The sequence below is a fragment of the Cydia amplana genome, chromosome 4 (genome assembly GCF_948474715.1).
Source record: "Cydia amplana chromosome 4, ilCydAmpl1.1, whole genome shotgun sequence".
In the NCBI taxonomy this organism is placed as follows: domain Eukaryota; kingdom Metazoa; phylum Arthropoda; class Insecta; order Lepidoptera; family Tortricidae; genus Cydia; species Cydia amplana.
Window position 1 is genome coordinate 1198369 of NC_086072.1, and position 27988 is coordinate 1226356.

General features: G+C 35.1%; 1 protein-coding gene and 1 long non-coding RNA gene across 2 annotated transcripts in view; one reads left to right on the forward strand and one right to left on the reverse strand.

Moving 5' to 3' along the window:
* Window positions 1-27988, forward strand: part of LOC134663122 (uncharacterized) — a 407475-nt gene that overhangs the window by 250975 nt on the left and 128512 nt on the right. The window lies entirely within an intron of this gene.
* LOC134647438 (dynein beta chain, ciliary) lies at window positions 51-27962 on the reverse strand. Its single transcript, XM_063501786.1, has 65 exons — window positions 27494-27962; window positions 26860-27017; window positions 26194-26416; window positions 25774-25926; window positions 24975-25186; window positions 24383-24898; window positions 24197-24307; window positions 23974-24128; window positions 23513-23783; window positions 23177-23438; window positions 22955-23103; window positions 22486-22697; window positions 22128-22413; window positions 21734-22012; window positions 21505-21640; window positions 21219-21400; window positions 20981-21139; window positions 20725-20898; window positions 20437-20582; window positions 20184-20310; window positions 19795-19824; window positions 19142-19387; window positions 18843-19067; window positions 17949-18175; window positions 17723-17864; window positions 17223-17635; window positions 16874-17009; window positions 16663-16797; window positions 16339-16469; window positions 15929-16262; window positions 15141-15853; window positions 14763-15064; window positions 14437-14591; window positions 14151-14287; window positions 13605-14071; window positions 13301-13416; window positions 12978-13139; window positions 12694-12893; window positions 12302-12458; window positions 11991-12179; window positions 11605-11844; window positions 11285-11475; window positions 11014-11183; window positions 10667-10929; window positions 10423-10543; window positions 10123-10298; window positions 9861-10030; window positions 9592-9730; window positions 9328-9492; window positions 9057-9250; window positions 8555-8924; window positions 8326-8466; window positions 8074-8244; window positions 7756-7992; window positions 7553-7632; window positions 7185-7461; window positions 6914-7105; window positions 6361-6532; window positions 6060-6235; window positions 5352-5594; window positions 4890-5072; window positions 4030-4203; window positions 3435-3583; window positions 1912-2059; window positions 51-212 (listed from the first exon to the last, which is right to left on the reverse strand). Exons 1-65 carry the CDS (start codon window positions 27798-27800, stop codon window positions 51-53), a joined length of 13539 nt encoding a protein of 4512 aa, XP_063357856.1. The 5' UTR covers window positions 27801-27962.

Below are 27988 nucleotides of genomic sequence, written 5' to 3' on the forward strand. Positions count from 1 at the left end.
ACAGTGCCAGCCATATAAAAAGGAACCAGAAAAAGAATTATTTATATAATTTATATCTGCAGCAGCAGTGCTACGCCCGCCAGGGTCCACTTGGCGGGCTTGTCCTTGGTCTTCAAATTGAAGGTCCACACGTAGGTGGGGCCCCTCGTGCGGGTCTTGTAGACCGGGCACTCGTACATGTTGCGCAGGTCTTGCTTATCTTGAGTGATAGCCTGAAAATATAATTTAACTATGTTAAGATAAACTTTTAGGCCTTGGGCTCATCAAAACGAACGGTATTAGACCCATATTGTTTCCACAAGTTTTCAAGTAACTAAAATTTCAAATAAATTAATTTCACCACATTTTTAATTCAATATTATCTTTAGACTTATATCGACCGGGATATGAACCGTGATTACCTTTTGTATCCCGTTGTGTTGTTGTTTTGTAATCACGGTTCATATCCCGGTCGATATAAGTCTAGTGAAACTAACCGTGAATCATTCAAAACCAATGTTATCTTCATTTCATAATTTTAATTTGATTGAACTATAATACCAAAATTTCACAATAATATAGGTACCCCAACAAGGTATCTAAAATGCTATACGTACGCACTAGGTTGCGCACACGCACGTTGATTGAGAAATAAACCTAAAAATTATAGTTTAATTAATATTTTCTTATTAATAGAAACATTAGTGTCTTGTTCACCAAGACTTCCCCTTTTAAGGCTTGTCAATTCTGTGGGAAAATAGTTTTAGCGCCACCTCTTGTGGGAACAAATGTCAGACAGATGTTAGAATGTTTAAAACATGAACCAATCGATTTATATTCAATGTTGTTCCTGTTTTGACTGGCTTGAATACTTTTTTGTTTAAGGCGCAATAAAATTGTATTTTTATCTATCGTACTTTGAAGAAATACCTAAGAACGCTTTGTGGAATTTTTATTTGACAGTTTTAAATGTTTTAATAGTATCTATGTACGTATGTATATAAGTGTACTTTAAAGGCTTTTTTTAAAGATTTTCTAAAATGGCGCTGGATCGTGTTTTTACTTTATTTGTAACTACAAACCCCGATAGAAGAGAATGCCATTAGACATAAGGACCACGTTTTTACTTTTATTATTCAGTAGGTACTTAAATAGTTGAAATTTTATGAGGTTTTTTGGGCTTAAACTAAAGAAATCAAATTTTTGATGTTATGTCACTCTCAATAAAGTCGTGTAGTTTTATTTTTGCTGTAAATGAACATAATCACAATAATATCGTGAACAATTGCAATAAAAGCAGGAGAAAATGCGTTAGGAAACAAACGTTTCCGAGTTTTCCCGCTACCCAATAATTACTTACTACTAATTAAGGTGCTTACTTGTTACAAAACTGGCATCGGCGGACGATTGGTTTAATTTTGGCATTTTGCGTTTTGTTATAAGGTTCTAACTAATCTATGCTAACCAATACCCTCGGATTATTCTACCATTTCGCGCAAAGCGTCAGCTTTGGGTAGCAATATTTTTTCTACTTCTTTATTTTCTTCCTCGTAAAATTCAAACTGACACCGTCATGAATGGTGTAAATAGTTCTTTAATCCATGACGTGTGGAATCCATGACGTTGCCAGTTCTCGACTTCTCAGCCGGCGTGTTCTATGAGGCACCAACTGGATTCTTCATCAACATGCAAGAAGATAACGCACCCGAACGCTAATGACGGGCATCGGTAGAAATAGCACCTTCAGTCGCGAATCCATGACAATGCCAGCTTGACCGTCAAGCTGTCATGGATTCACGGCTGCGGGTAGTGAATGGGCGCCTTCGTCAGTCGACTGAAATGCCATAAAACTGAACACCAACGAGCAAGTAGAGAACATACCTGCCAGGTGCACATGCCAACTCCAAGGAGTGACTATATTAGACAACGTACCCTAACATTGATGACAGGCATGGGTGGAAAGAGCTCTTTAAGCCTAGAATCCATCACGATCCCAGCTTGGACATCCCAACGGGCTCCCTCCATGAGTAATCCATGGACGTAGGCGCCATCTCGTGGAGCCGACCTGGAATCAGCGATCCTGCCGTGAAAGGACGGGGATTAGTGTGGCATGCGGTGAATGGGGTGGTATTAACTTTTTTAAGCATGTCTCATCCTTAACAAAGTACATTTTAACAACAAAAATCATTATTAAAAATAACGCCAACAATGGAAGCATTAAAATGACTTCTGCAGCGTGAACTTAAAGGATTAGCGTTCATAGGGTTATTAATTATTAGTAGGTAGGGATAGTTAGAACTTGTAGAAGGGTTTTGTTGAAGATGCGACATTACAACAAACAGCCAGCTAAGAATAATTCCGTACAAGGCGGGAACAAGTTGATAAATCGAGATATTTTCGAACTTTAAATTATAATTACATAAGGTTCAACTTTCTTCAATTTTTTCCCGCCAGTTATCAACTTCTTCCCGCCATGTACGGAATTACAGTTTGGGCATAGTTGGATGCCTTCATTTTACATTGCCTTCCGTAATAATTTACACTTCATTCGCATTATTAAGACACGGGGACTGCCCTTTATATATCCAGGTTTAAATCTAAAACAACACCAAAACATTTCTATCATGCAAGTTTTTCATACTGTTTAAATTTTGACACGTCTTGCAAAGGTGTCTGTCAATTAATTAAAATTAATTTGACGTGACACAAAAAATGATCATGCATTGGATGCATATGCAAATGTGATTTGTTACCTTGGCATTATTTAATCATGAAAAAAGTTGCGGGACAAAAAATGCGGACAAAAAATTTACATTCAATAATAAATAAATACATCAACATGCTGTTGCATGCTACATTAATTATAGGTACCTCTTCATCGTAAGTCCTTCGATGACCAGCTTTATTTATATGTTGACCGGTAAAAATGTCTTTGTAAACAGTAAAAGTTAACGATTCATAGCACCTAGTCTTAAATGCCAACAAACACAATGACAGCTTTGCTATTTAAAAGTTGTAGGAGCTTCAAATTGGCTCTAAGAGAGCAATCAAAAACTGTCCAACCTTTTTAAAATGAAAATTAAAGATTTAGAATTGTTTAGTAGACATTGGATTTACATTTGATGGTAGTGTCTAAAGAATATTTAGAAGGACAGTCCACTTTTGTTACTCGTTGTATTGATGATTGCCTGCTATTATAAAACATATCAATACCCACTCCAAAACAGTATACCCGTAAAAAATAAAAAAATAGCTGTTAATTCTTTAATTCCCCCGAGTTTGCAGCCAGCTTGAGCCACCTTTTATTTACACCGCAGCGGTTCAACTAAGTTTTCTTCATAATCCCTCCAATCATTAATCTTTACGTGGTCTTTACTTTCGTAGTCTTATTCCTAAGTTAACTTTCAAATATCATGACAATCATGACCAAACATATTGCAATGCAAGGCACTCACGTGAACTCCTCCTTCATTTTCTTTGTAACATCGCATTGAAGACACATCTTATCCAGCGGTAGCTCGTAGCGACGCGCGGTGCTTTGCATGATGGCCGTCAGCAGGCTTTGCGGGTTGAAGAAACCGGCCAGCCAGACTGAGTTTGGTAACTGGAAAGAAATGTAAAAGTCTAATAATATCTTGTTTGTAAATAAATGATTTTTAAAAAGGATAATAGATTATTTTATCCTAATAATTATTAGGAATAAATATGCTAATATTGCTTTGTTTGTATACTTTAAAGCGAGATGGGCGTGGGCAGAGACAGACCAAACAAGATTATAACAAGTTGTCTATGGAACTTGGGCACATCTAGAAAGAGCTCATATTGGAGCATTATTTATAGATTTAGATGGGAGACGTAACCAGGCTTAAAAAATATTTTTAATAACAATGTGTGCTACGTGCTACAGATATACAGATATGACCGTTTGTGAATTTGTAATATTAGTCTAATAGTCTATAATAGTTTGACCAGACACACACACGTTAACATACCGTCTTATATCAGAAATTTTGCTTCTACTAAAATTTACTTCATCAAACTTTAACTTACAACAAAATCAGTAGCCCAAGTTTCCAGCTCCCTCAGCCTGAGCAGCAGGTCCACGAACCACGCCGAAAGGCCCAGCAGTGAAGGGTAGGCCCGATTGGCCCAGATAGCAGGCACCTGGTCCAGGAACAGTGCGTTCTCCAACTCTTCCATTACTGATGTTATGGTTAGTTCACCCTGTAACAGAAAGTTCCTCTTATTATTGTCTTTCGGTCTAAAGTTTTTCTTCTGGACAGACAGTCTTGTCTTAGGTTGCCGTTATGGGTGTGACCGCAGCTTTTTATGAGTTTTATATACATTATTTTCTTTAGTCTTTTAATGGCCTTTTAGCCTAGTTTTTACTGACCTTGCTAACGAAGCTGGAACTACAGTCTGCTTTTTTTCCTTTTCAATACTATCTTACCTTCAATCCCAAGTTCCCTACGAAAGAGGATGGAATTTTTGACTGGAGAGATAGAGGCCGAAATCTTCATTCACATGGTTCAACCTCTTACGCTCCTGGAGCTCCACTATCACTTATGGTGTTTTTCCTTCCACCTGCCTGGTTATTTCTGTCATGTTGAATTCTACTGGTAGCGTCTTCATTATTTTATCTAGCAGTTATGGAAACAAATGCTAGACGAAATTATGGAGCAGCCCCATTCTTTACTTAAACACTGGTTATAAAAGGGCTTCTTAAACCTTTGAGCCAAACTTGTATACATCGAAGCGCAGAAGTCCCATAAAGGCGCTAGCATCAATTGTTGCTTATTCACTAAGATGTGCGTTACCTCAGGGTGTGTATCTTAATCCTTAATATAGACGCTTTAATATAGAAAACCATCTTTTAGTTTGGAAAACCTTTAGTCTAGTTTGGATCTTACCTTTAATCCCAAGTCCAACTCTCTCAGTGATCTTTTCATCTCTCCCGTTAAATAATTCATCCTCTCACATTCCTGGAACGCTACTATTACGTATGGTGTTCGCTCTTCCACCTTGCCCATTATCTCTGTCATGTTGAATTCTTCTGGTAGCTTTTCCATTATCTCATCCAACATTTGTTTTACCTGCAAGCAGAATAGTATAGTCAATCATGATCTCAAATTAAACCCGCTTGTATAGAAACCTAATTAGAATACAGCTTGTATGATACAACCTATGAAGAACATTTATTTACCTTAGCAACTTATCATCTAGATAACAACGATACACTTTTACTTTACTTTTTAGTTTATTATTACTTATGAAAAATCTGGTTTGCTAGCAAAATACTATGCAAGTCAAGTCTTGGCTGTCTAATTATCCTAAATAACCTGCTTATTTACCCTGATACCATTTCCATTTACCTTATCCTCTCTAGTAACAGTGGTAGCACCAGAAGCTTGAGCATCTCTCGGCTGCATCTCAAAAATAGTCCTAAAGAGGTTCTCCGAAGTGGTAGTCAGGAAGCCAATTTCAGCGTTCGGATGTAGACCGTAAAGGTATGGGGATTCGGGCGGCATGGCGTCTTCTATGTATTGGTGGTAGCCGACGTAGTCTGTGTTGGGAGGAGCTGGGAAGCCTGGAGCTAGTTGGAGTTCGCCATCGACCTTGAGAAATATATCAATGGGATTGTTGAATTGTGTCTATTTGTCATCAAATAATGTAACCTACATCATGGGTGTCACTACTTTAACTAGAATATTGTGGGGACATCCGAAACCATACATGATAGATATAGAAAAACTGTTTTAGAAACTAGTATCTCCTCGTTTGTAACAACAATTTTAATATTTATGACTAAGATTTTGATTAAGCCTGAGGTGCGTAGTCCCCAAATTATTTATACAGTGTCATTTTTTAATTTAGACCGTCCCAGTTTCATTGACAACATTCACATTACATTGTGTCGCAGAAAAAAAATAGACATCAAAAGTTATTCTTTGATAATCAATAATATATAATTTATTTGCTTCACTAACGTCTACTGCTATGAATTGGCGGTACAAGGGAATTTAGATACAAGATATCCTAACTGTTCAAAAATGTATAAACAGTAACATTAATAAACTCACAAGATCAGAATGCATCAGTTCTTCCAAATAAGCATTGCACAGTCTGCGATCCCAATCATCTGTGATGTGTCCACCGTACATGATTTCTCCAAAAAGATATCTCAAGTCCTCCCACGGGACTTTGGAATTGGCTTCTAAATAGTTGTAGAGAACGAATACGCTGATGGTCAGGTCACCTATGGAAAAAACATTTTGAAGAATATTAAAAACTTTTTTCGTAATTTTTATTTCTAGCTTAGGTTTTTTTAGTTTAAATTTTGGTTTTCAGGTTAGGTTTTAAATATAATGTGTATTAACTTACCAACATTGAATGGATAGATTTTGTTCCAACCCTGAGGCCCAAATTTTCTCCTTTCGGCCACGACTGCATGGAAGTAGCACAGTGCGAATAAAATTGCTTTGAATTCAGCTTCCTTCCCACACATTTCCAAAGTTTCCTGGTTGAAATTATCTAGGGCCTTGTGTATATTAGCCTGAAATGAGACACACTCTTGGTTACTCTTTATCAAGGGGACCAAATTAGGCGGATGCAAATGAAGAAGACGGGAAACAAAGAAAGGGATAACCAACACATTAACTAATACACTACTAATAATAAAACAACAAACTTAATCTTAAATAATCATGATTCAGTTATTCCAGATGTTCGCTAGCCTACTCTTCAGAGTGTATATACAGTGTGGAAAGATAAGTCGGGCCCTGGAGGGAAACTACCTTAAATCCTTAAGCTGGCTCATTTTACTTAAAGGAGACATTCCTTTATTTTTAAAAAGAAACAAAACTGTATTCATAGATTTTCTAAAACTCGCTTGCCTCGTATGCCTGCTTGTATATATTGTATGAATTGTATGTACCTGCATTCCTGTCGGAGGTTCGTTAGTAATTTTAATGCTAGACTCCAATATTCCCTGAGGAATGATGTGTGCCGATGGAGTTGCAGCAGGCTCTGCTGACATAAACAATCGGAAATTTTCGTGACTCCCTGTTGCAAAACTCTCCATTTTCTTCTCAAGGCTGGACAACCATTTCTTTACTAAATGAATATTCTGAAACGACCAAGTGCTATTTATTTATTTCTGCAATTAATTTGTAACCAAACTTATTCATTTATTTATTTCTTTATACCTGTAATACAACCCAATGCCCTTTAGCTAATGCTTCGTCCATTGCTTGCTCAGCTACGACTTCTTGACCCTGACCTAAAGACACGTTATGGAAGTTCCCGTTGTCAGCTGTAAAGCCCATTACTTTCCCTAATGCTTCCACGTCTTTTAAGGGATTCACTCCAGGAGATAAGATGAAAAATATTGGAGTTGTCGGACTGGTCTCTTCAAAAGACTTGCTGAATTCTACTGTTCTATTTTCAACATATTTGCCACCCATTTTTTCTTCAATAAATGCTCTAGAAAAATAAGTATAGAGTAATTCAATAAATACTATAAATACCATACTAGTAACTAAACTGAAGCAAGTAACTGTAATAGAAAACTTACGCCACTGCATATGTCATTCGATCAGGTCTTAAAGCTCTTAACATACAAAGTCTCTGAATTGCTGTCTTATTTTTCCATTCCTTAAACAAAATTTAAATATTAATGAGGTAACGTTTTTGCCTCTTTGATAATATGGTTCATAACAAATGATACCACCAACGTAAATTTTAATTTATGCAATTCCTATTTTTTATATCACTTACTTGTGGAAACTTCTCCCTCTCAGGACAGTCCATTTCAACAATCTTCTTCCATCTCTTAGGAGACGTCTCTATATCACGGTCCAGATTTCTGAACTCATCCTTGCCAGCTAGAGAACAAATGCCTCCCCAGCTTGTGTGCGATAAGAAATCAACAGGACTGGTCACGTGGGGTTTAACAGGGAAGCGAAGGAAGAAATCCAATTCAGCAGGTGATAATTCTTCGCTCATTAGAAGAACCTTAAACATTTTGTATAAATATTTTTCATCGAATAAGACAAACACTTATCGAACGTAGAAATCTGTTATGTACCTACATACCTGAAAAGTCATCTGGGATGCAAAAATAAGTTTGTCACATTCGAATAACCCTCTAGAAGTATACTGAAACACTGAATAACTGATGCAGTCAATTAAATTTTTGATTCGTTGGCTAACTTCGTCCGCAGGTTCTGCTTTGGATATTGCTTTTTGGAACACAACGCTGAACGCCTGAAAATTAGAAACTTATATTTTTTCACCATCATTAGTCATGTATTTCAGTGCAAGAAAAATAAATTATTTCTTATATACCTTCAGAGAGAATTGGTATATGGGATTGATAGTGTTCAAATCATTTAAGATGAAGTACAATAGAGATGCTCTGGCAGAAGCTGGCCTGTAGAATTCTCGTGCTTGGTCTATCTGGTGTGACGTCACTTTCGCTTCTGCAACCTACAATTTATAAATAAAAACGCATTAATTCAACTTTCCATTTTTTAGCTATCTACATCTAGTTTGTTAGATCGTAAGTTATATATACCTTTTTCTCAATATCAGCAGCTGTTTTCTTCGTAGTTTCCAAGTTTTCTACTAAAGCTGTGTCACCTAGAATGTTATCTCCTGCCGAAGACAGCCTTGACAGCAAATCATCCTCCAGTCCCTTCAACTGTATCTTAAATTCATTTTGCTGTTTTGTTAATTCTGCTTTTAATTCTTCTAAATCAGGTCTCTCAGCTTTGACTACCTCGGCTAATAGCTGATCTTCCAAGCCGTCTCGAGTTACCGTGAAATTGACTAGAGTTGTTTGAGCTTGCATTTCTGGCTTGTAGTGAGGGTTAGCGAGCTTAGTATGTAAGATCAGTCTAAAGTTAGGACTATACTCTATTTCCTTGTCGCCAATTTTAATGGCTCTGAAATATGAATCATTACATTAACCACGCCATTAACCCTGATTGTTTTCATGCTGTATTTTTTTAAGTATTCAAATCAAATATCATTTATTTTAAGGCAACTAATACGTTACAAACGTATTTATTACTAACCTTCCTTTTTTGATTAGATTCCTTCCTAGCAAAGGATCCAAAACTGGATCGACAGTTTCATCAATATTTTCAAGCAAAACAGTTTCCCCTTTAATAATAGCTTTTTCTATAGTATCCAAATACCCCTTATGCCCTAATCGTATGACCCGTAATTTATCGCCATATTTCTGCTTGATCCATTTTACACCTTGCAGCTAAAATATAATTTTAATATTAAATTAGCATCGTTTAATTTTTAATCGCACAAGCAATCTTTATAATTCATACTTACTTGCGGATCAATCATAAGCGGCCACCTATCTGAATTTGAAAGTATCGTAGCATTTTCAGTACTCATTCGATCTGAGGGTAGTCCTTCATTTTGCCACATCGCTATAGTCGTATCATCGGTCAACATTGTTAACGGATCTAGTCCTTCTGTTATTGGTATCGGCGGCTACAACAACCAATTTGTCATTACTTACTTAGTTATCAATTTGATATTTAGGTACTAAAAGTAAAAACTTTGCTTCAATTAGCATGCGTTAATACTAACCTCCAAAGTCTTCATAAATACAAGCCAGTTTTTATGAAGTAAATCCAACCTGTACTGTTTAGTAAAGCAGCCCACATAAGATATGAACGCACATACAAGAAGCACATCTCCAGGTAAGGTTGTACTCTGCTGCATGAAGCTAAAAATATTTTAAGCTTAATTTAATAACATTGAAAACTGCTAGATGTTTATTAAAGTATATACGAGTAGAATGATGATACATAAAACAGTTTTACTAAGTACACATTCACAGAGCTTTGTAAACTTACTTTGAAACCGCTTCTGCCCATCTGACATTCTCACTTGCTAAACCATTAACCAATCTGTTAGCGAGTTGAATAGTTCTATTTGTGGCGTCTGCTTCTTGTTGACATTTTAGCTTCTCTGCTATTGCCTTTTCGAAATCAGCAGTCAATGTTGCTAACTGTTCTTCTAAAGACTACAAAGAAATAGTATCAGTAACTTCCTCTATATACATATATATACATATGTATATATATATATTTATAAAAGTAAAGTATTTATACTTACAGCAACTTTAGCTTTAATAGCTTTCAACTTCTCAGAGGCTGCAGCCAGTTCGGCGTTGGCAGCTGCCAAAGCTTTCCGTTTAGGTTCAACGTCACAGAACACCTCAAAGAATTTGATAATGTTTATGACCCACGCACAAAGACCTGCTGCGGCACCTGACTTTGATCTAATAAATTCTGCAAAAAAACACTTTCTGAAGTAGTCTCCTACATTTAGTTACACGAAAGAAAGGAAAGTGGCATTTTCATATACCCATCGATAATGCAAAAAAAATCTTGGCTACAGTCAGAATAAAAATACCTGGTTCAAATTCTGAATCTTTTAGATACGGCTGGATAGCTTTTATGACATCTGGATGAATATTTTCCTTGTCATAATTCACAAGCGCCTCCAAAAACGTGTCAACTTTTGCCATTACGACCTGCAATACAAATTTAATCAGAACAAACAATAAATCTCAATTGAGTTATGTATTTGTAAGATGGGGTTAAGACAAACATTTATAATTTGAGCCTTGTAAAGTTTTATAAACAAAAGGGTTTACCTTAGCTGCCTTCCAGCTCCTATCCTTAGGGATTTTTCCACCGGGAGCCAATAGCACCATTACAGCAGCCGTAACATTAGTGACTGCACCTGGAGGCGACCCAAAAGACTTCAGTTCAGTAAGATTAGCTTTGTTTAATGTGTTTAAAGCTTCTTGTGCAGCTATAAGCGCTGGTTCTGCTTTGATAAGGTCCTCTTCGCAATCCTTTTGTTTCTTAGATACTTCTTCTGCAATTACTGCTACTTTTTCTTCTTCCTCATCAGCTATAATTTAAAACAATGCACATAGATACCTAATAGTTTTTAAAATGCATTTACTTTAACTTATACTGAATTCATGTTTATTACCTAAAGCTTTTTCGCTTTGTACTTTAGCTGTTTCAACACCGACTCGTTCAATAAGTTTATCAGCCGCTTCATTTTTTTGTTGCAACTCAATTTCTTGGATAGCTAATTTTGCTTTCAATTCATCGACTTGAGATGCTGTACTGCGTAGTTTTTCTAAACCATTTTCTAATCTAAAAATATTTCAACATTATCGTTACACACAACTTAAAAAAGTAGATTTGAATTTCTCGAGACATGATTTTTTTTAATAATCATAATTTATTGTAATTACCTAATTATCTTAGCTCGCAGTTCATCCGTTTTATTATAAACCAATTTTGAATACAAACTGATCTGCTCAAGATAACTTTTAGGAGTTGTATAATTGTACCTCCTTTCATTCGCTAAATACGCTTTTGAAATAGTATTCACCGATGTATGGACATATGCCATGAATCTAGAAATTGAATCCCGTAGGGCGACCTGCAATGTAACGTTAAATTAAAGTAAAAAAAAATCAAAATGACTAAGACGGCAAACAAGAGATACATAATTTAGACAACTGCTATAATAGCTGTACCGTTATTATACATAATAAATAAATAATCATACCGGTAAAACACTGAGTTCTTCCAAAAACCGCATAGATACAGAAACTAGGGCTTCTTGTGGCCATTCATGGAACCAATTTATTGAAGTGCAATTGATCAGAGCAGGGAATTTTCGAGAACGCACTCTCAATGTAGAACCCACGGGCGAGAAGCACAGTACGACTTTCAATTGTTTTCGAACTCTGTCTATAAAGAATTTCCAGCACACTTCTCTTGTGTCTGGAAGACCTGCTCCTTTTACCTATGCAAATAATAAATTGTTATCTTTTGTCAAATTAAATAAAAAAACAATATAATATTTAAAATGACTTATTTAATCTTAAGCTAAAGATGAAAGAAAACTTTAAGCTAAAGATTTTGTTGTTGTTTGATTGTTTGAACGATTACCTCATTTCTAACACCGGCAAGAATATTTTCAACTTCATCATCCGGAAACAAGTCTGCAACTTCACCAGACGCCAGCATATCATTGATAAGAACCAAGAATTGCTCATTAGCTACCTGAGCATCGGTCATCAAGAACATTATACCTACATTCTTAAGTCCAGTTTTGATGTATAGATTTGATAGTTCTTTCTAAAATAACACAATACAAATTATTTAACCGCCTAGCATTTCGATTTGGTTGATATTTTTTATTTTCGATTTAGTTGATATTTTCAAATTGAGACGATTGTAAAATTGGAAATTGGTGATACCTTAAGATCTGTAACCCCGTAACCTTTCTTCAGTTGAATTTGAATAACTTCCAAACTTGATATAAAGGCAGCTAAGCGCGACAGTGACTGTTTTCCAGAACCTCCTACGCCTACTAATAAAGCACTTCCTCTTGGACTTTCTAGGATACGGTTAATTCTAAAAGAATAAAAATAATTATATGACAATTTTAAGGTTTCCAGAACTTTCCATTGACGAAAAAGAAAAAACTTGATAAAAACGTAGGTAACTAGTTTAAAAATGGAAGGTAAACGTGTGTCATGTAGATACGTTCCTTCTACTTACAGAGAGCAGTAGCAGGTTAATTTCTTGCGATTGAATTAATTTACTCTCTTAAGTATGTAAGTACATACTTACTCTATTATTTTATTACCTGCAAATATGCATCATAGCATCTTCAAACAGCACTAAATTCATAGCAGCTATAAGATCATTGTAGCTCGCCATTGCTTCCGTTAATAACTTATTCAATTTCTCCCAGCTACCAACTGACATGTACTTAGGCTCACCAATGCCACCAGCAAAGTGGCAGAAAATGTTAGGTCTCTCGAATACCACACCTTCATCTATCTCCTGCAATAACATTTGATCTTAAATTTTTTATTGGTCTAAATTATTATAAATCTCTCTGTTAAGTACGCATATTATTATATCTACCTCAAAGTTTTTCTTGCAAATATCAACTTGCATCTTCAGAAAAGCATCAATGTCTTTTTCTTCGGTAAGCTTATCGCCGTAGACACGGTGAGTTTCGTGCATCCATAAGCGAATTAAATCTGATGTATATTCAAGACATTCATTAGAACTAAATAGGAGACCCTGAAAATGTTACATCTTATATTTAAAACTGCCTTTGATCTAAAATATCTAAATCAATGTATGTTTATGTGTTCAATATTTTGAATTTCGCGTGTACTTTCGAAAATCTGACTAAATGTTTTTTTTTTTCTTTATTGTCGAATATACAAAGTTTATCTCACCTGGAAAATGTTGGATAAGTCTCTCAAATTAAATATGTAATGGAATTTTATAGCAGTTGGTAGAAATACTTGAGATACTTTATTGTGTAGCGCTATGGAAGCTGCAACAACATTAGCTGAAATGAAAATTATAGTCAGAGTCAGTATACCATTTGAATTATTTAATTTAGTTAAGTACTATGCTTAGAGTAAATATGCTGTTTTTATTTTATAATTTAGTAAATAATCGTGACTCAATTATTAGAATACCGTTAGCGCAATACATACCTATAGAAGCTGAATATACATATTCGTTTTAACTTACCTGATAACTTGGCAATCGCTGGGCTGATTCGCAACTCAGGATTGGTAACATGCTGACTCAAAATAGAATGGTAAATATTGTTTAGCGCTTCTGTATTCGGAAAACTAATCGCAAAAACGCAGAAATGCCTTTGCAATCTAGGGTTGATCGTAAAACTGCCTGATGTTGGATTCATGCAGGACACATATTGGGTATTATGTATATCTTTCAGGGAAAGTTTGGTTCGGTCATACCAATGGTTGTAGTCTAAATGTTGTCTAATAATAGTGTGAGGTTGTACTGTCCCGTAATTGTCTACTTCAGGCATATTCATGTCATCTATGAAGTAAACTAGTGTTTTGCTGCCTGGCGGACCATAGTTGCGGCCTGCTTTTTTTTCTAAAGGTTTTTCTAGAACCTTCTGCAGCATCTCAGAAGACGTGTAAAAATTAAACGGTACCGACTGGACAGCGTAGTTTTCTGACAGCCTGAAAAAAAATTGTTGATAGGTAACAAATATGTATTATAAAAGGAAAAAATATGATGATAGATATCTGAGTGAGTTACCCTTGTAATTTCTCATTGACCAAGACAGTTTTGCCGCAACCAGCGCCACCAACTAACATTACTGGATGTTTATTCTTCATAAGTAAATCCAGGAAAAATCTTATTCTTACGGTTTCTGCAGTTGGTACCAGGACAGCCTGAAAGGAAACCAAATTAAAACTTTTATCCTGGTTTTTGATTAATAAAATTAAAATGAACAATGAAAATGTACACATACAGAATTTCTATACTAGATTGAAGGGATTCCATTATTTTAAATTACAGGCAGGTAATTTTATTTCCTTACCTGTAGTGGAATATCGGGATCTAATTCAAACTTAGGAACTTTTTCTGTCCATAGTGTAAACTGTTTAGTTTCAGTGTCGATATAGTAATCAAACACTGTGCCTCCAGCGGGAAACTTTACGTTTTTAAATTCGTTCACCCACCACTTTGTAAATTCTATAACAAAAAAATATCGTGAATTTGCAGTACAATTTGTACACTATACTTCTATACTTGCCGCAAAACGTCATAATGCCATATCTTTCACTCTATTGGTTGGTCTTAACAAGGGTAAAGGAGGTAGCATTATGATCTCAGTCGCCAGTTGGTATTATTAAGTATACCTACCGACTCTATAATCAATTGCAGTATCCTGGAACATAGCTGATCCAAAAGCCCAAACGCAAGCAAACACGAAATACATGTCATGCAATTCTTTTGGACAATCAGCAGGAGTGTTTTCGGGTACCAGTAAACAGTTTAGTAGATGACACAGCATTTGAATATGAGCCATTTCTGCTATGGGAGTTATCTTCTTGAATCTGTTTCTTATCGTCTCCAAACACGGCGGAATGTACTTGTCAAAAAGCATGACAAGATTGGATTTTTCTGCTGGTATTTTTCGAGTTTCTATCCAACTTGTAACGTATCTGAAAGCATTGTTGCATTAGCACAGAAATAAAGAAAAAAAAACGAACTAAAGAGTCTAGTTTGTATCAAACTTACGGATTCCATCCTAAATCTTGTGCATTGATGTACAGAATACCAGCTCTAGAAACCGTAGCTGGAGTCGCTGTACGAAGGTTCGAAATCTCAAACATCAATCTCATTGTAGGAGTAAGGGCTATTCGTTCATTACTAGCAAGCGTCAATATTTTATTATCGTCCATGACTGTATTGAGTGATTCAATCCACATAGGATCTATATCACCGTCTAGAACAATCCATTTAGGATTTTCGCCTACAATATTAGCTTGATCTCTCATTATAACAGAGAATAATCCATCTTTCCATTCTCTAGTTGCTGGATTAATTATGCCAAATAGTTCGTCGTTAGTTACTGCCTTTGGATTTAGATCATTGAAAATAGGTTTCTTTTTAAGATTTTGGTAAGTTTTGAACAACGATTTCCACACTTGAGTTTTTCCTGTGCCAGCATTGCCTACAATAAACACAGAGTGGCGAACTTCTAACAACTCTTCCAGTTGAACTACTTTTAATATGAAATTGTCTTCTGGTTGAAGCGAGAGGTCCATTGCAGCTTGTTTTACTGTCCTTTCGAACTCCAAGTCACGTTTTCTCGGTACTTCAAGTGCAGGGAACAAATCACCTATAAGTCCCATGAATACAGGCATATCATCTGTTACTACTTTTGGTATGTTGAAATCACGAAGTGCTCTCATCAATACTTCTTCTTCTGGTCTGCCAGGATCGCCTCTCTATTAAATACAAATTACCGTCAGTTACTTTATTGTATTTTTAATAATTTTAAATAAAATTAACATCTAAGTTACCTTTAAAGATCCAGCAACTACCAACACGGATTTAATTGCTCTTAAGCCCCAATCGTAATGATCTTGCTTAGAAAGCAATTCCTTACATAAAGTGTACAGAGTAATAAATTTCCTCGCTAACACTCTTGCATCCTGAAACCCTTCTGCCACCAACATAATTTCACAGATAAGTTCGAAATCAGGAACCACCATGGCACAAGGTCTGAAGAGGGCTTTCAAATTTTCAGGCAATTCAGTTCTACCGGCATAACCAGGATTCATGGTTATGAAGATGCCAACGGATGGGACTAAGCTTATTATTTCACCCATAAAGTTGAATTTCTCTTTTTTATCCCTGTAAAAAATATATAAATATAAATAAAATTATTTTTTAGTTCGGGTTTGTTTTTAACTGTACTTTATGAATTTACCTTATAGCATCTTGAACAGATTTCACTTGCACTGCCACTACAGATAACACTTCTACAGATATTCTGTTGAATTCGTCAAAGCAACCCCAAGCTCCTGTTTGTGCCAAACCTTTGTAAATATTTCCGCAAGACTAAAACAAAACAGTATCTTTAAATAATGAAATAGTTAAGAATAGAAGTGAAATTTAATCAATCCTTTACATTAATTAAATATCCATTTATTACAAAGCCACTTTAAAAAAATATAATTTAGGAGTTTCGTTTGATTATTTAAGTAATGCTTAAAATTAAATGATATAAGTAAATATTTTTCTCTATATATACCTGATAATCCATTTGTTCCGAACAATTAAATACGTAGACCATAATACCCAATGCTCTTCCCAAGTCCTTAGTCGTTTCTGTTTTCCCTGTACCCGCTGGTCCTGCGGGACCACCCCCCATTATCAAATGTAATGACTACAAATGAAGAAGAAAAAAGTTAATTCTAATTCAATTGTTTTTATTCCAGCAAAATCATCATTGCAATTGGTACCTGGGTTAGAGTAATATAGCATCGATCAGTCAATGGTGTGATCACAAGTCTAGGAGTATTACCTAAATACTCGTAGCTATATCTAAATTGTGCATCACAGATGTTTGCAAAGCAGTCAAATTCTTTCTCGTCCCACCTTTGCCAAATAAGAAAAATAGAGTTTAATTAAATCTAAAGATGATGATTAATAATGACGATGATTTGTATTAAATTAACGATGATAATGACTTCAATGAAGATATACATAGCAATTCAAAAGAAGTAAAGCTAATCTAACGTGAAAATTGGCATGAACCTGAAATGAATGATCGTGATGATGTTGATGACGATGTTCTACTATTGTTTAGACCTGTGCCGTAGTTGTGACTGCCATTGAAACGCTGATCCAGCTTCAACTTTCCCTTGAATCATCTTGCTAACTACGTCTCTTGAATGTACATCAATAGTGCAAATGGTCATAATTTTCTGACGATCCTGCTTCGTCAGTTCTCCAATCAGAAGTGTGATCAAAGTGCTGAGCTGGGCAACTTGTTTCTTGAAGTAGTCTTTCAGTGCATTGTCATAGCCTTCCTCTAGTCTAGCGAATGCCATATTAACTTCAGTAGTCCACCAGATTTGAGAGCCACATAAAGAAACTTGAGCCATGAAATCAAACAGCCATTGCTCTCTTGGTTTCTCTTCGTAAGAAACCATCCCTTCACCGAAGTAATTTCGTATGGATGATCTCATGATGTCTTGCAATCTATTAAGCCAAACTTCTACCTATAAATTAAATTAATGAATCAATAACTGACGACTGAGATCGTGAAACACAAATACGTAAGTCTTATTTTTTATTAGTGTTCTTACAGCTCCAGTACAATCACAGTTTCCATGAAAAGGGACGTATTCCCCATCTTTCGCTATCATTCCAGCAGCAATTTTTCCAGGTTTGTCAGCTTCTTCGATAAATTTCAATTTTGCTATTGAATCAAAAAGTTTTGTCAAATGTCTGAGAACAATTTAATTTGTTAAACTTTAGTTCAGGAAAAACACCTATTGTCTTTTAATTAATCTATTTGACAACATGTCTTACCTTATCACCAAATCTGCTTGGTTTCCATTGGATAATATATCCAACAAGTCTGCAGATGAAACAAAATAGAACCTTGGGAATGCCAGTCTTTTTGTTTCCAAATACTCAGCTAGAGCTTTTTCACAGATAATTAGATCGCTTTGAAGACCGTCGAGTTTTGCAACTAAGCCTTCTTTGTTTGTACCTTTCACAACATTTGGAGTTTTGGACATGTCCGTTGATAAGATCTAAAATAACTTTAATTTAGAATAACGGTTTTTAGGGTTCCGTAGCCAAATGGCAAAAAACGGAACCCTTATAGATTCGTCATGTCTGTCTGTCTGTCCGTCTGTCTGTCCGTCCGTATGTCACAGCCACTTTTCTCCGAAACTATAAGAACTATACTGTTGAAACTTGGTAAGTAGATGTATTCTGTGAACCGCATTAAGATTTTCATACAAAAATAGAAAAAAAACAATAAATTTTTGGGGTTCCCCATACTTCGAACTGAAACTCAAAAATTTTTTTTTCATCAAACCCATACGTGTGGGGTATCTATGGATAGGTCTTCAAAAATGATATTGAGGTTTCTAATATCATTTTTTTCTTAACTGAATAGTTTGCGCGAGAGACACTTCCAAAGTGGTAAAATGTGTGTCCCCCCCCCCCTGTAACTTCTAAAATAAGAGAATGATAAAACTAAAAAAAATATATGATGTACATTACCATGTAAACTTCCACCGAAAATTGGTTTGAACGAGATCTAGTAAGTAGTTTTTTTTTTATACGTCATAAATCGCCTAAATACGGAACCCTTCATGGGCGAGTCCGACTCGCACTTGGCCGCTTTTTTTTACTTCACTGTTACCTTTGCTTAGTTGGCGGCTTATTTTTATGTACTATCTGTTACCTCACCTTAAATTCGGAATCAATTCTGTCAAACCTCGCAGAATCATCTGGTAACTGTTTCCTAATATCTTCTGAGCTCATAAAAATACTCTCCAGATGTGTCCACGTGCGTTGAACTTCAAACCAAACCGTGATCACTTGGTCAGCAATTGATAGTTTTTGTTGCCAGCTTGACACTTCTTCTAAGAAATGAGCTATGAATTTTGAAGTGATAAGATTTTGTAATTGAACCTAAAAATAAAGTTATTATGAAGCATTAGTTATGTCTTAAACCAATATATTTATTTATTTTATTTTATTGTTACCTGATTTTCTTCTAATGTCTCAATCAGCTCTTCACTTGCTCTCAAAAGTATGCAGCCAGTTCTCTTATGAACTTCTTGTTCAAATTCCATCCCACTCCACGTCGTATTTAAGTCTTTAAGTGTTTTCTCCATTGACATCTCTTTAACAGCTTTATCTACAATATTCTTCACTTCATCCTCGCATTCGTGCAAGTTAAGTGCTAATAAGTCTGCCAGCGTCGTATTGGCATCCATGACTATCCTTACCTAGATGATTAAAGATATTTAAATATTTTTTTCGTTACATACATTAAAAAACATAAAATCTGTCTAACACCAAATCAGGAATAGGGAATATGGAAAACAGACAAATTACAAACCTACTTCGACACACTAAAATGACAGCACAAGAACCTGGTCTAGAATGGATCAACATCACAAGAAAGACACCACAAATGAGAACGTAATCATTATAATATTAATAGTAGACACATATACATGTAAAAGCAAAGCTGTGAACGGTTCAGATATGATTGTTTGTGCTATAAAAATTGTAAAATACATAGTGAAAGAAAACAAATACATGCTAAATGCTATGATTTGGAAAAGAAGGACATAGAGTAAGTATGGCATGCCGAAAGTTTGTTTATCCCTCGTGCCGTTGAAGTACTTACAGTGACTTCAGGTGGCAATGCAGCTAAGCTCTGTGGATCATAAACATATTTACATTCGCGAGCATTCTGTACATTCCTTTAACATATTTCGGTATAAACATTCCCTTCAGGCAAAGTAAATGCGTCAATATCAAATATAAAATAATTCAGTGACAATTTCATCATAACAAAAGCAAAAATTGTGCTAGTACGACATCGATCCATGCACAATGCATCAAATATACATTACAATATATCCATAACATCAGACTGAGATTCGTGTGCGTTCCATTGGCTATGGAGCTAGATGAGATTATTTACATTGACATTATGCTATTTGTACATAAATTACAAGAACAGAATTTGAGTCTGTAATATAATTTCTAAAATTCTTTAAATATTTTACTTACCTTGGTACTTCTCATTAGTTGGTCCCAATGTCTTTCTCTTATCGCCGGATTTTGCAACTCACCAACTGCTCTCAAAGATGTAAGCATATTTTTTACAGTTGCTTCCAGATTTATATAGGTGTCCCAACTAAAATTACCTTACTTCATAAGAACTTCAAGAATTAACAAACATGTTATATCTACTTCTGCTAACAAATATTGCTGAATTATAATTAGTTATTTTACTTAAAAACATTTATTGTAGATGACTAACCTTCTCATTTCCTTATCCAGTAACCTTATTTCTTTTGCAAACTTTTTACATTCTATGTCCATATTTTCAACATCGATTTTACGCCATGGTGTAGTTTTCCAATCATCAATACTGGTTCTTACTATGAACACGTAATCCCAAAGTTGCTATTAATAGAAAAAGATATAAGTAAGTGTAACAGATTTAAAAAATATGTCAATAGACACAATCCTGACTATTAAATCGTACTTAGGAATCCTCTACACATTATAAACATAAAATATTCTATCTCTATCTATATTTATTTACCTTGAGCATCCTCAACTCCTTTCTGCACTGCTTCAAAAATTTAAATTCTGGAACAGTAACCTCAAATAATGAACCTGATTCTTGTATACCCTTCATGTCTTCTTCCAGTTTCAACAATTCATAATCTACTTTCGACATCACTGCATACGGATCTTCACATTCGTATTTGAAAAACTGAAATCATTTTATGTGTAATTTTACTCAACGTAAGACGTTATATTATATACATTTTGAAAGTGAAAAACTGTTAACCTACATCGTATCGCTTAAAAACTTCTCTATAATAAGTCACATGGCTGTCAAAGGCTGCGATTTTCTTCCTTATCCCTGATACTTCAGCTGCTTGCAACGGAGCTACTTGCTGTTTCACGGTTAAAGCCAATTTCTTTGTCGTTTGCCATTGCTCTGGTAATTCCTTCAAAACAGAATATATTGTGTTCAGTTGTTCATTAGTCTTCCTCTTTAGAAAAATTGTAAATTAAGTCATCTCTTACCTGTAATAGTACATTTACTTCTTCAGGAATATCCATGTCATAAAATTTGAGCAGTTCTATGGTTTCTGTTAGAGGTTGAAACATGTCATCAGTCGTCAGTGCACGCTCTTTCACATTCATTAAATACCCCATCACTGTCACTAGAGCATCATAATCTCCTTCTGGCACGGGCTGAAGTAAGCCTACCAATTTTCATAATGATTAATAATCCAGTTCGATAACATTTTATGTAATAAGTATGTTATTTGATTATTTATTATTATGTTATTCTTATTTTAAAAATTACCTTCGTCAGCTTCACGTATGAAATTTCCAAGATCACTTAAACTTGAAGTGACGTTATTCACCAAATGTTCTTTATACATATTACCCCACTTCCTAACTGTGTTAAGCAAAGCTTGACGGAAAGGTCTTACATCAACCTACAATGGAAAATAATTTGAAACCGTAAGTAAAATAACGAGATCATTAAAATTTAGCGTTTCTAGAGAATTTATTTCTAATAAGCCATTTACCTGAAACCAGCAATTAAATACTTTATAAGGTTCTATATCTTCAATATCCATGAAAAGATTTTCGTAGTGATCGATTTGCTCTCTAAACGCTTCCATTTTAGGCGAACATGGTTTAGGTGGAACTACGTCTTTATCCTCAGAGCCGATTTTATCAATCTCTTCAGGAGCAAGTATTTTTCCATAAGTAAGGAAGATTTCCATAACTGCATCTCTTTCTTCTAGCCACAAGAATGAGTAGTTTTCGAAAGTTTTGCAAAATTCATTTGCATCTTCTATGACCTAAAAACAATTCATATAGGTACATTATTAAGTCGCCTTTAAGATTGGATGTTACAAAACCGCTTTTAAGCTAGTTATTTTTTTATTTAAAAAATAAATTAATTAAAATGTTTACCTTTTCTATCCCATTTAAAATATCGTCCTTCATTTCTACTATATCAGAGTTACGCGTAATTTGAGCTTCATAAGATTCCTCTTTCTGAGGATAAATTCTCTCTATCAATGTAGCCATTTTTAATATGTCATCAATAAGGCCCATTATCAAAGCTGTAAAACCTTTTTTGTCATTTGAATCTAAACTAGGATTGAAAACCATGTCTGGTTCAAGCAACTCGAGTTGAGCTTGAAACAGTGGCGCTAGTTTGTTTTTAGGTTCCATGTGCTCAGATATGTAGCCCATACTGAAAGATTAATATTTAATCAGATAGTATTCATGCTCCATATCATACGAATCATTGTTTTTGAATACCTACCTAGTTGCTATTGTTTTAAACAAAGATTCCTCGAACAAGTTATCGATAAATTCTACATAGTTAAGCCATATTTGGCTGTCCTGATTGTCCTGCATGTTAAACAGCTCCATGTTCTCTTTCAACAATTCCCTAATTCGATCTGCCGTTGATATTATATCACTGTATCGTTTATTAGTTCTCTCTTGGCGGTCATCTAGATTTAGTAACGTATCCTATAAAATAAATACATTATGATAATTACTGTCTTCTGATCTCAAATAATTTAAAGCATATATTAATAATACTCACAACAACAACAACACAACAACTCGCTTCTTAGCGATAAGACCGCCTGTTGTTACCTAGCTTTTAATCTGAATTTAATTTCTGTGTATTTTTAATTGTATGGTGCACAATAAAGAATATTTATTATTATTCTCTTTATTTACTTGAACTCTCTATTATTATTATAATAAATAAATGTATTTACCTTTTTACCTTCTTTTCTTTCAAACAATGGTTGTGATGACCACGTGCTCATGACAGATTTTATTTCTACTAAATTATCTTGTATTTTAGACATTCTTTGATACAAACTGCCAACTAGAGTATGCAGCTCTTGTAAATAATTCCATAAATCTAAAATCAAAGCTGTATGTCAATATTGTATAAAAATAGACCAAGGCTAAATCCACGTATTTTTTTATCTTACCTTGAGAATTCCAATTTAGTTCATTTTGTGCCATATCTATTCTTAAATCGATCGCCTTTATTTCACTTTCAACCAAGTCGAACTCTACTTTCTGACTATTCTTTCGAATCTGATTGTACCAATCTATTGTTATCCCTAAATTAATGCGATACTGCCTGTAAGTTTCTTGTTTCCCAAATAACTCTAAACTTTCTTTTGGAAGTAACTCTCGAGTGTCTGGGTTGTTCCGTAAATGATGAACTTCTTTTAGAATGTCCAAAATCTACCAAAACATACATTTATTAGTAAAATATTTTTGTTTGTACAGATTTAATTAAATTGATATTGTAATCTTACCATAGGACTGAAATTCAAAACTAGATCGGATCCATGTCGCGCCAATATCATATTTTTCGTTTTCGTTTCAATAATTTTTGGTACACTTACTGTCCAATCATTAAAATATTTTTTCTTGAATTCGTTAATTTCTTCGATAAGTTTCTCATATCTTTCAAAAAGCTTCAAGGCATCTTCCGTATCCTTTATCCTACGTGCGAGAAAATTTACTTGAATATCGCTAAAGTGAAGAACTCTACCATATATGCATGTGTGTATTATTGCAAAAATTCTATGAAGTGCTAAAATACAAAAAAGGCCAACAGAGTTGTTACTATTGCTACTTTTACTTAGTGTCGTGTGAAAATCGAATCTACAATAAACAGTAAAGTTAAGACGTCTCACAAGAAAGAAATGAATGAAACAGAAGAATTAAAGCCAGATAATCAGCTTTCGCAATTTGCCCCACCCCGATGACTTACGGGTGCGGCAAACTGCGAAAGCAGGCTACAGGCTTCGTGATCCTTGCTGCTAACGTAGTCATGTACAGGAGACCCCCTGCCACTGGGGGGAGGTACGCATCCACCTCCATATGCCCGTACTTTTGAAGGCGATGACTTTGCTCTTTGAACAGATCCTAGAAACAGAAAATACAGTCGATGTAACCAATATTATTCACGTTTCTACAATGTACTGAATACTTACTTCGCAAATGTCTATCTCTTTCTCGAGCATTACTAGTATTTCACAATATTTTGCGGTAAATTCATTTTTTATCAATGGTCGCTCCAGAATTGATCCTATAATGTCGATTAACTGAAAAATGTAATCTACGTTTAAACAGACCATCAATTATTTCTGAGTTATGTACTTTGATTTCTATTTAAATACCTTGAAAACTGCCTCTAGATTAGAACAGCTGTCAAAAGACTCAACTAATACTGTAGAAAGTTTTAGATCCAAATCTACAATATTATCTTGGAATTCTTTAAAATCATCATCAAACTTATTATCATCGGGATCCAAGACGTCATAAGATTTGGAGGCAAACCCATGAAAATATGAATCAAATTCAGCTGATATTTCTCTAATCTGTCCACTAAGGACCCTGCCTTTCATGCCACCAATTTCTATTTTCTCCAGCTTCTGAAATTCCATAACGGTTTTGAAAAACCACTGTATAGTATTTAGTCGGTTTAAGAATCGGTTCATTCTTTCGAAGACCGCGTTTGGGTGAAAGGTCCACGGTACAACAGTTCTGTCTACAAAATATTTGGATAAATTATCTTTGAAATATTCGAAAGTGCTCCGAAATTTCTTCAGTATGTTTATTGTAACTTGTATACGTTGTGTCGCTTCATCAATGTCGCTATGGAATAACGTGCTTGGATCTAAGCATTTCTTTGCCTGAAACATTAATTTACAGTAAATTATTTGCACTTTATTTAGGCATACTATTTCTCGAAACAAATGAATGATTTACCTGATATATCAGCAAATTACAAATCTGTTTTAAAAGCACCATAAGTTTCGAAGAACTGCAGTAATACTTAGAGTCTCTCCATATCATGCAGATGACGTGGAACAGTGGTCGGAACAGAGGCTGACATTCTGTGAAATCTGTGTCTTCTAAACCTTGAAAGTGCTTCACTAATGTTCTTAAATATAAATCTATTTCTTGAGCTTCGGCCAGTGCTAAAATCAAAATGAATGATGATCGCTGTTCATTTTAGACTAAATAAACTATCGGCGCAGGCTGGCGAAGAGATGGTTTTAGATAGATAGATTTTATACTGCTTTTTGTCGGAATTCACAAATGAAATAATCATAGTAAATTTACGAAATTACTATAATTATTTAAAGATAAAGTGGACGACGGCTCAAATACATTTCTGCATACAAACGTAGTTACCATTTTCATCTCTGGATATTTTAACTTTATACTACCTTAATAAATAATTTAACACGATTTAATGTGTTTTAACAATAGCTATGCCCTTTCGTCTGATTTGTTTAATTTTTTTAATTATTACAAGAATAAGGAGCTTTTAAAAATTTGCATGAAATGTTTTTCGCCTCTTAACTCTTCAAATAATAAAAAAACGTAAAAAAGGGAAACGAAGGGACATAGCCATGATTAATATACATCAAATACTTAGTGTAAAAATATTTTCCATAATGTTAATATTCAGGGACAAAAATGAGGACAACCATTTTTATGGAGAGGCGGTCGTGCCCTATGCTCCTGAATTAAGACATTAATACTAAGATAATAAACTTACCAGAAACGATGTTCTTGAACAATCTACTAAAGCACGGATAGTAAGCTGAAGTTGTCTTCTCAAGTATAACTGCCATGCAACGAACTCTATCGCCTCTCAGCTGATCGTAAATGTAGTTTAGGTTGCTCAATCTTGACTTCCAAAATGCTAACTCTACATGAAAAAAAAAGAATTTAGACAAATATAGGTTTGAATTACCGGTCTACTTTTATTTCTTGTCATAACGGATATATACCTACACTAAGAAATGGCGAGTACATACTGAATATTCAATAAGTTTGTGGGACTCGAAACATATCAACAACAATTACCCGACCACTTTAGAATTATTTTCTAGATTAGTAGATTTGCTAAATTTTTACATACAGTTTTCCTCGCGGCTGTTCTCAGATACATTACCTAAAAACCATCCAAACTCACCAACAGTCGGCACCGGATTCTGCCCATTATCAAACGCTTGTGACGAATCTTCCATCATCACATCATTGATCTGCTGTGCCCACTTGATGACCACTCCTTCTATAGCGCTCTTCAGATATAAGTCTACTTCCTCGCCGCGTAGCACTTCCTTTTCCGCTTCGTACACTAACTCCACACCCACTGGCATGGGGAGGACGGTTTGCCCGTTCACTTTGCCTTTGACCTAGTTTGGGGCCGTTAAAAAGGGATTTTTAATCGTCAGAAATCATAATAGGTAGTTTGTGTTGGACGGAAGGGAAATTTAGGGAAGGAAGGCAAGTGTATGTTTATTGAAGAAAAAATTAATCTACAAAGGAGCACGGTTTACTAAGTTAACTTGTTACTAGTTTCCACTCTTGAATTTCGCCTACCTTATTCATAAATTTGTGAGGAAAAGGAAGTGTAGCGTATTTCAACGATTTATTGTGAAATGATAACATTAATTAGTTATACCTGTACTATAATACTGACGATTGTCAGTATTCGACGAACTTCCCGCCCGACGTCCTATAGATGATGACTTGCTTTTTTTTATTTGGTTCTATCCATAATGAACTATTTTAGCTAAAATAAAATGAAAATTTCCGAGCATATTGGATAAAACGCAATTTTTTATTATATTCTTACCTCATAAACGGTACTTTTGAGGCTATGTATTTGCTTGAGGATGTCCTGCGAGACCACCAATGGCCAGCCCTCATGATTGAGCGGATTGGATAGTAGTGGAACAAATACCTCGTCCACCAGGGAAGCCAACTCATCGATAAGCCTTGGAGCTAAGTCTCCTAGAAATTGAATACTAGAACTCGTATTGAAATCAATAACAAAACATGAAACAGTTTCAAAAATATGAATAGATAATTTCCTTTCATGTCTTGCACATTGTTATACCTACCTATTTTGTACTATGTATTATTTTTATTAATTAATTAGGGGACTGTTTTTGAAAATTGGTGCTTCGGTAAAATTCGGTCAATAGGTATATTTATAAAATATCTTTCGTTCGACATTATCCTAAAAATTATTACCATCACCTTTTTCAAAAATGTTAAGTACCTATATAAACTATGGATGGAGTCGAGGCCATGTGACCTCATATAAGCACCTATTTTATAAGAAAAGCTGTCCTTCGTGAATTGCGCGAGGAGCTCCTAATGTGCCACTTCTTTGTCTGAAGCTACTTCTTTCCTATAATTTTCCAAACATTCCTTTATTAAGACTTTTATCGTTCTACTAAACCTGCAACTCACCAAAAACTTACCAAAAATGATCATCTCCGAGCAATTCTCCTTCGGCACCACATCCGGCCTCTTCTTAACATAATACACCGCCTTATTCTTCAAATAACAAGGAAAAGATATCACCGGGACCAACTGAGCAGCATGAGTCAAAACGACCACTAGAAGAACAGGGAACGGTTTGTCCACGAAGTCCCTTAGAGTAGACCTGTGTTCTTCCACGCCTAGAACGCGCATCCATTTTTCTGGCTTTAACTTTAAGGATTTGACAGCGTAAGATCCTATGAAGTCAAAGCGAGGATCTTGATTAGACGATGATCCTTGGTCCATGGTTGGTTCAGGTCATAGCTGGTTGGTGGTCGGGTAGCGATTGAAAAGGCAGAGGCTCCGAAGCGGGTCACGCGAGGCGAACGGGTCTTTATGGAGGGATGTCTTTTGTAATGAGTCGACTTTGGGTACGTTAAGGTAAAAATAGCTGGAGGGTTGACAAAAACGAGTGAATTGTTAAAATCAATAGC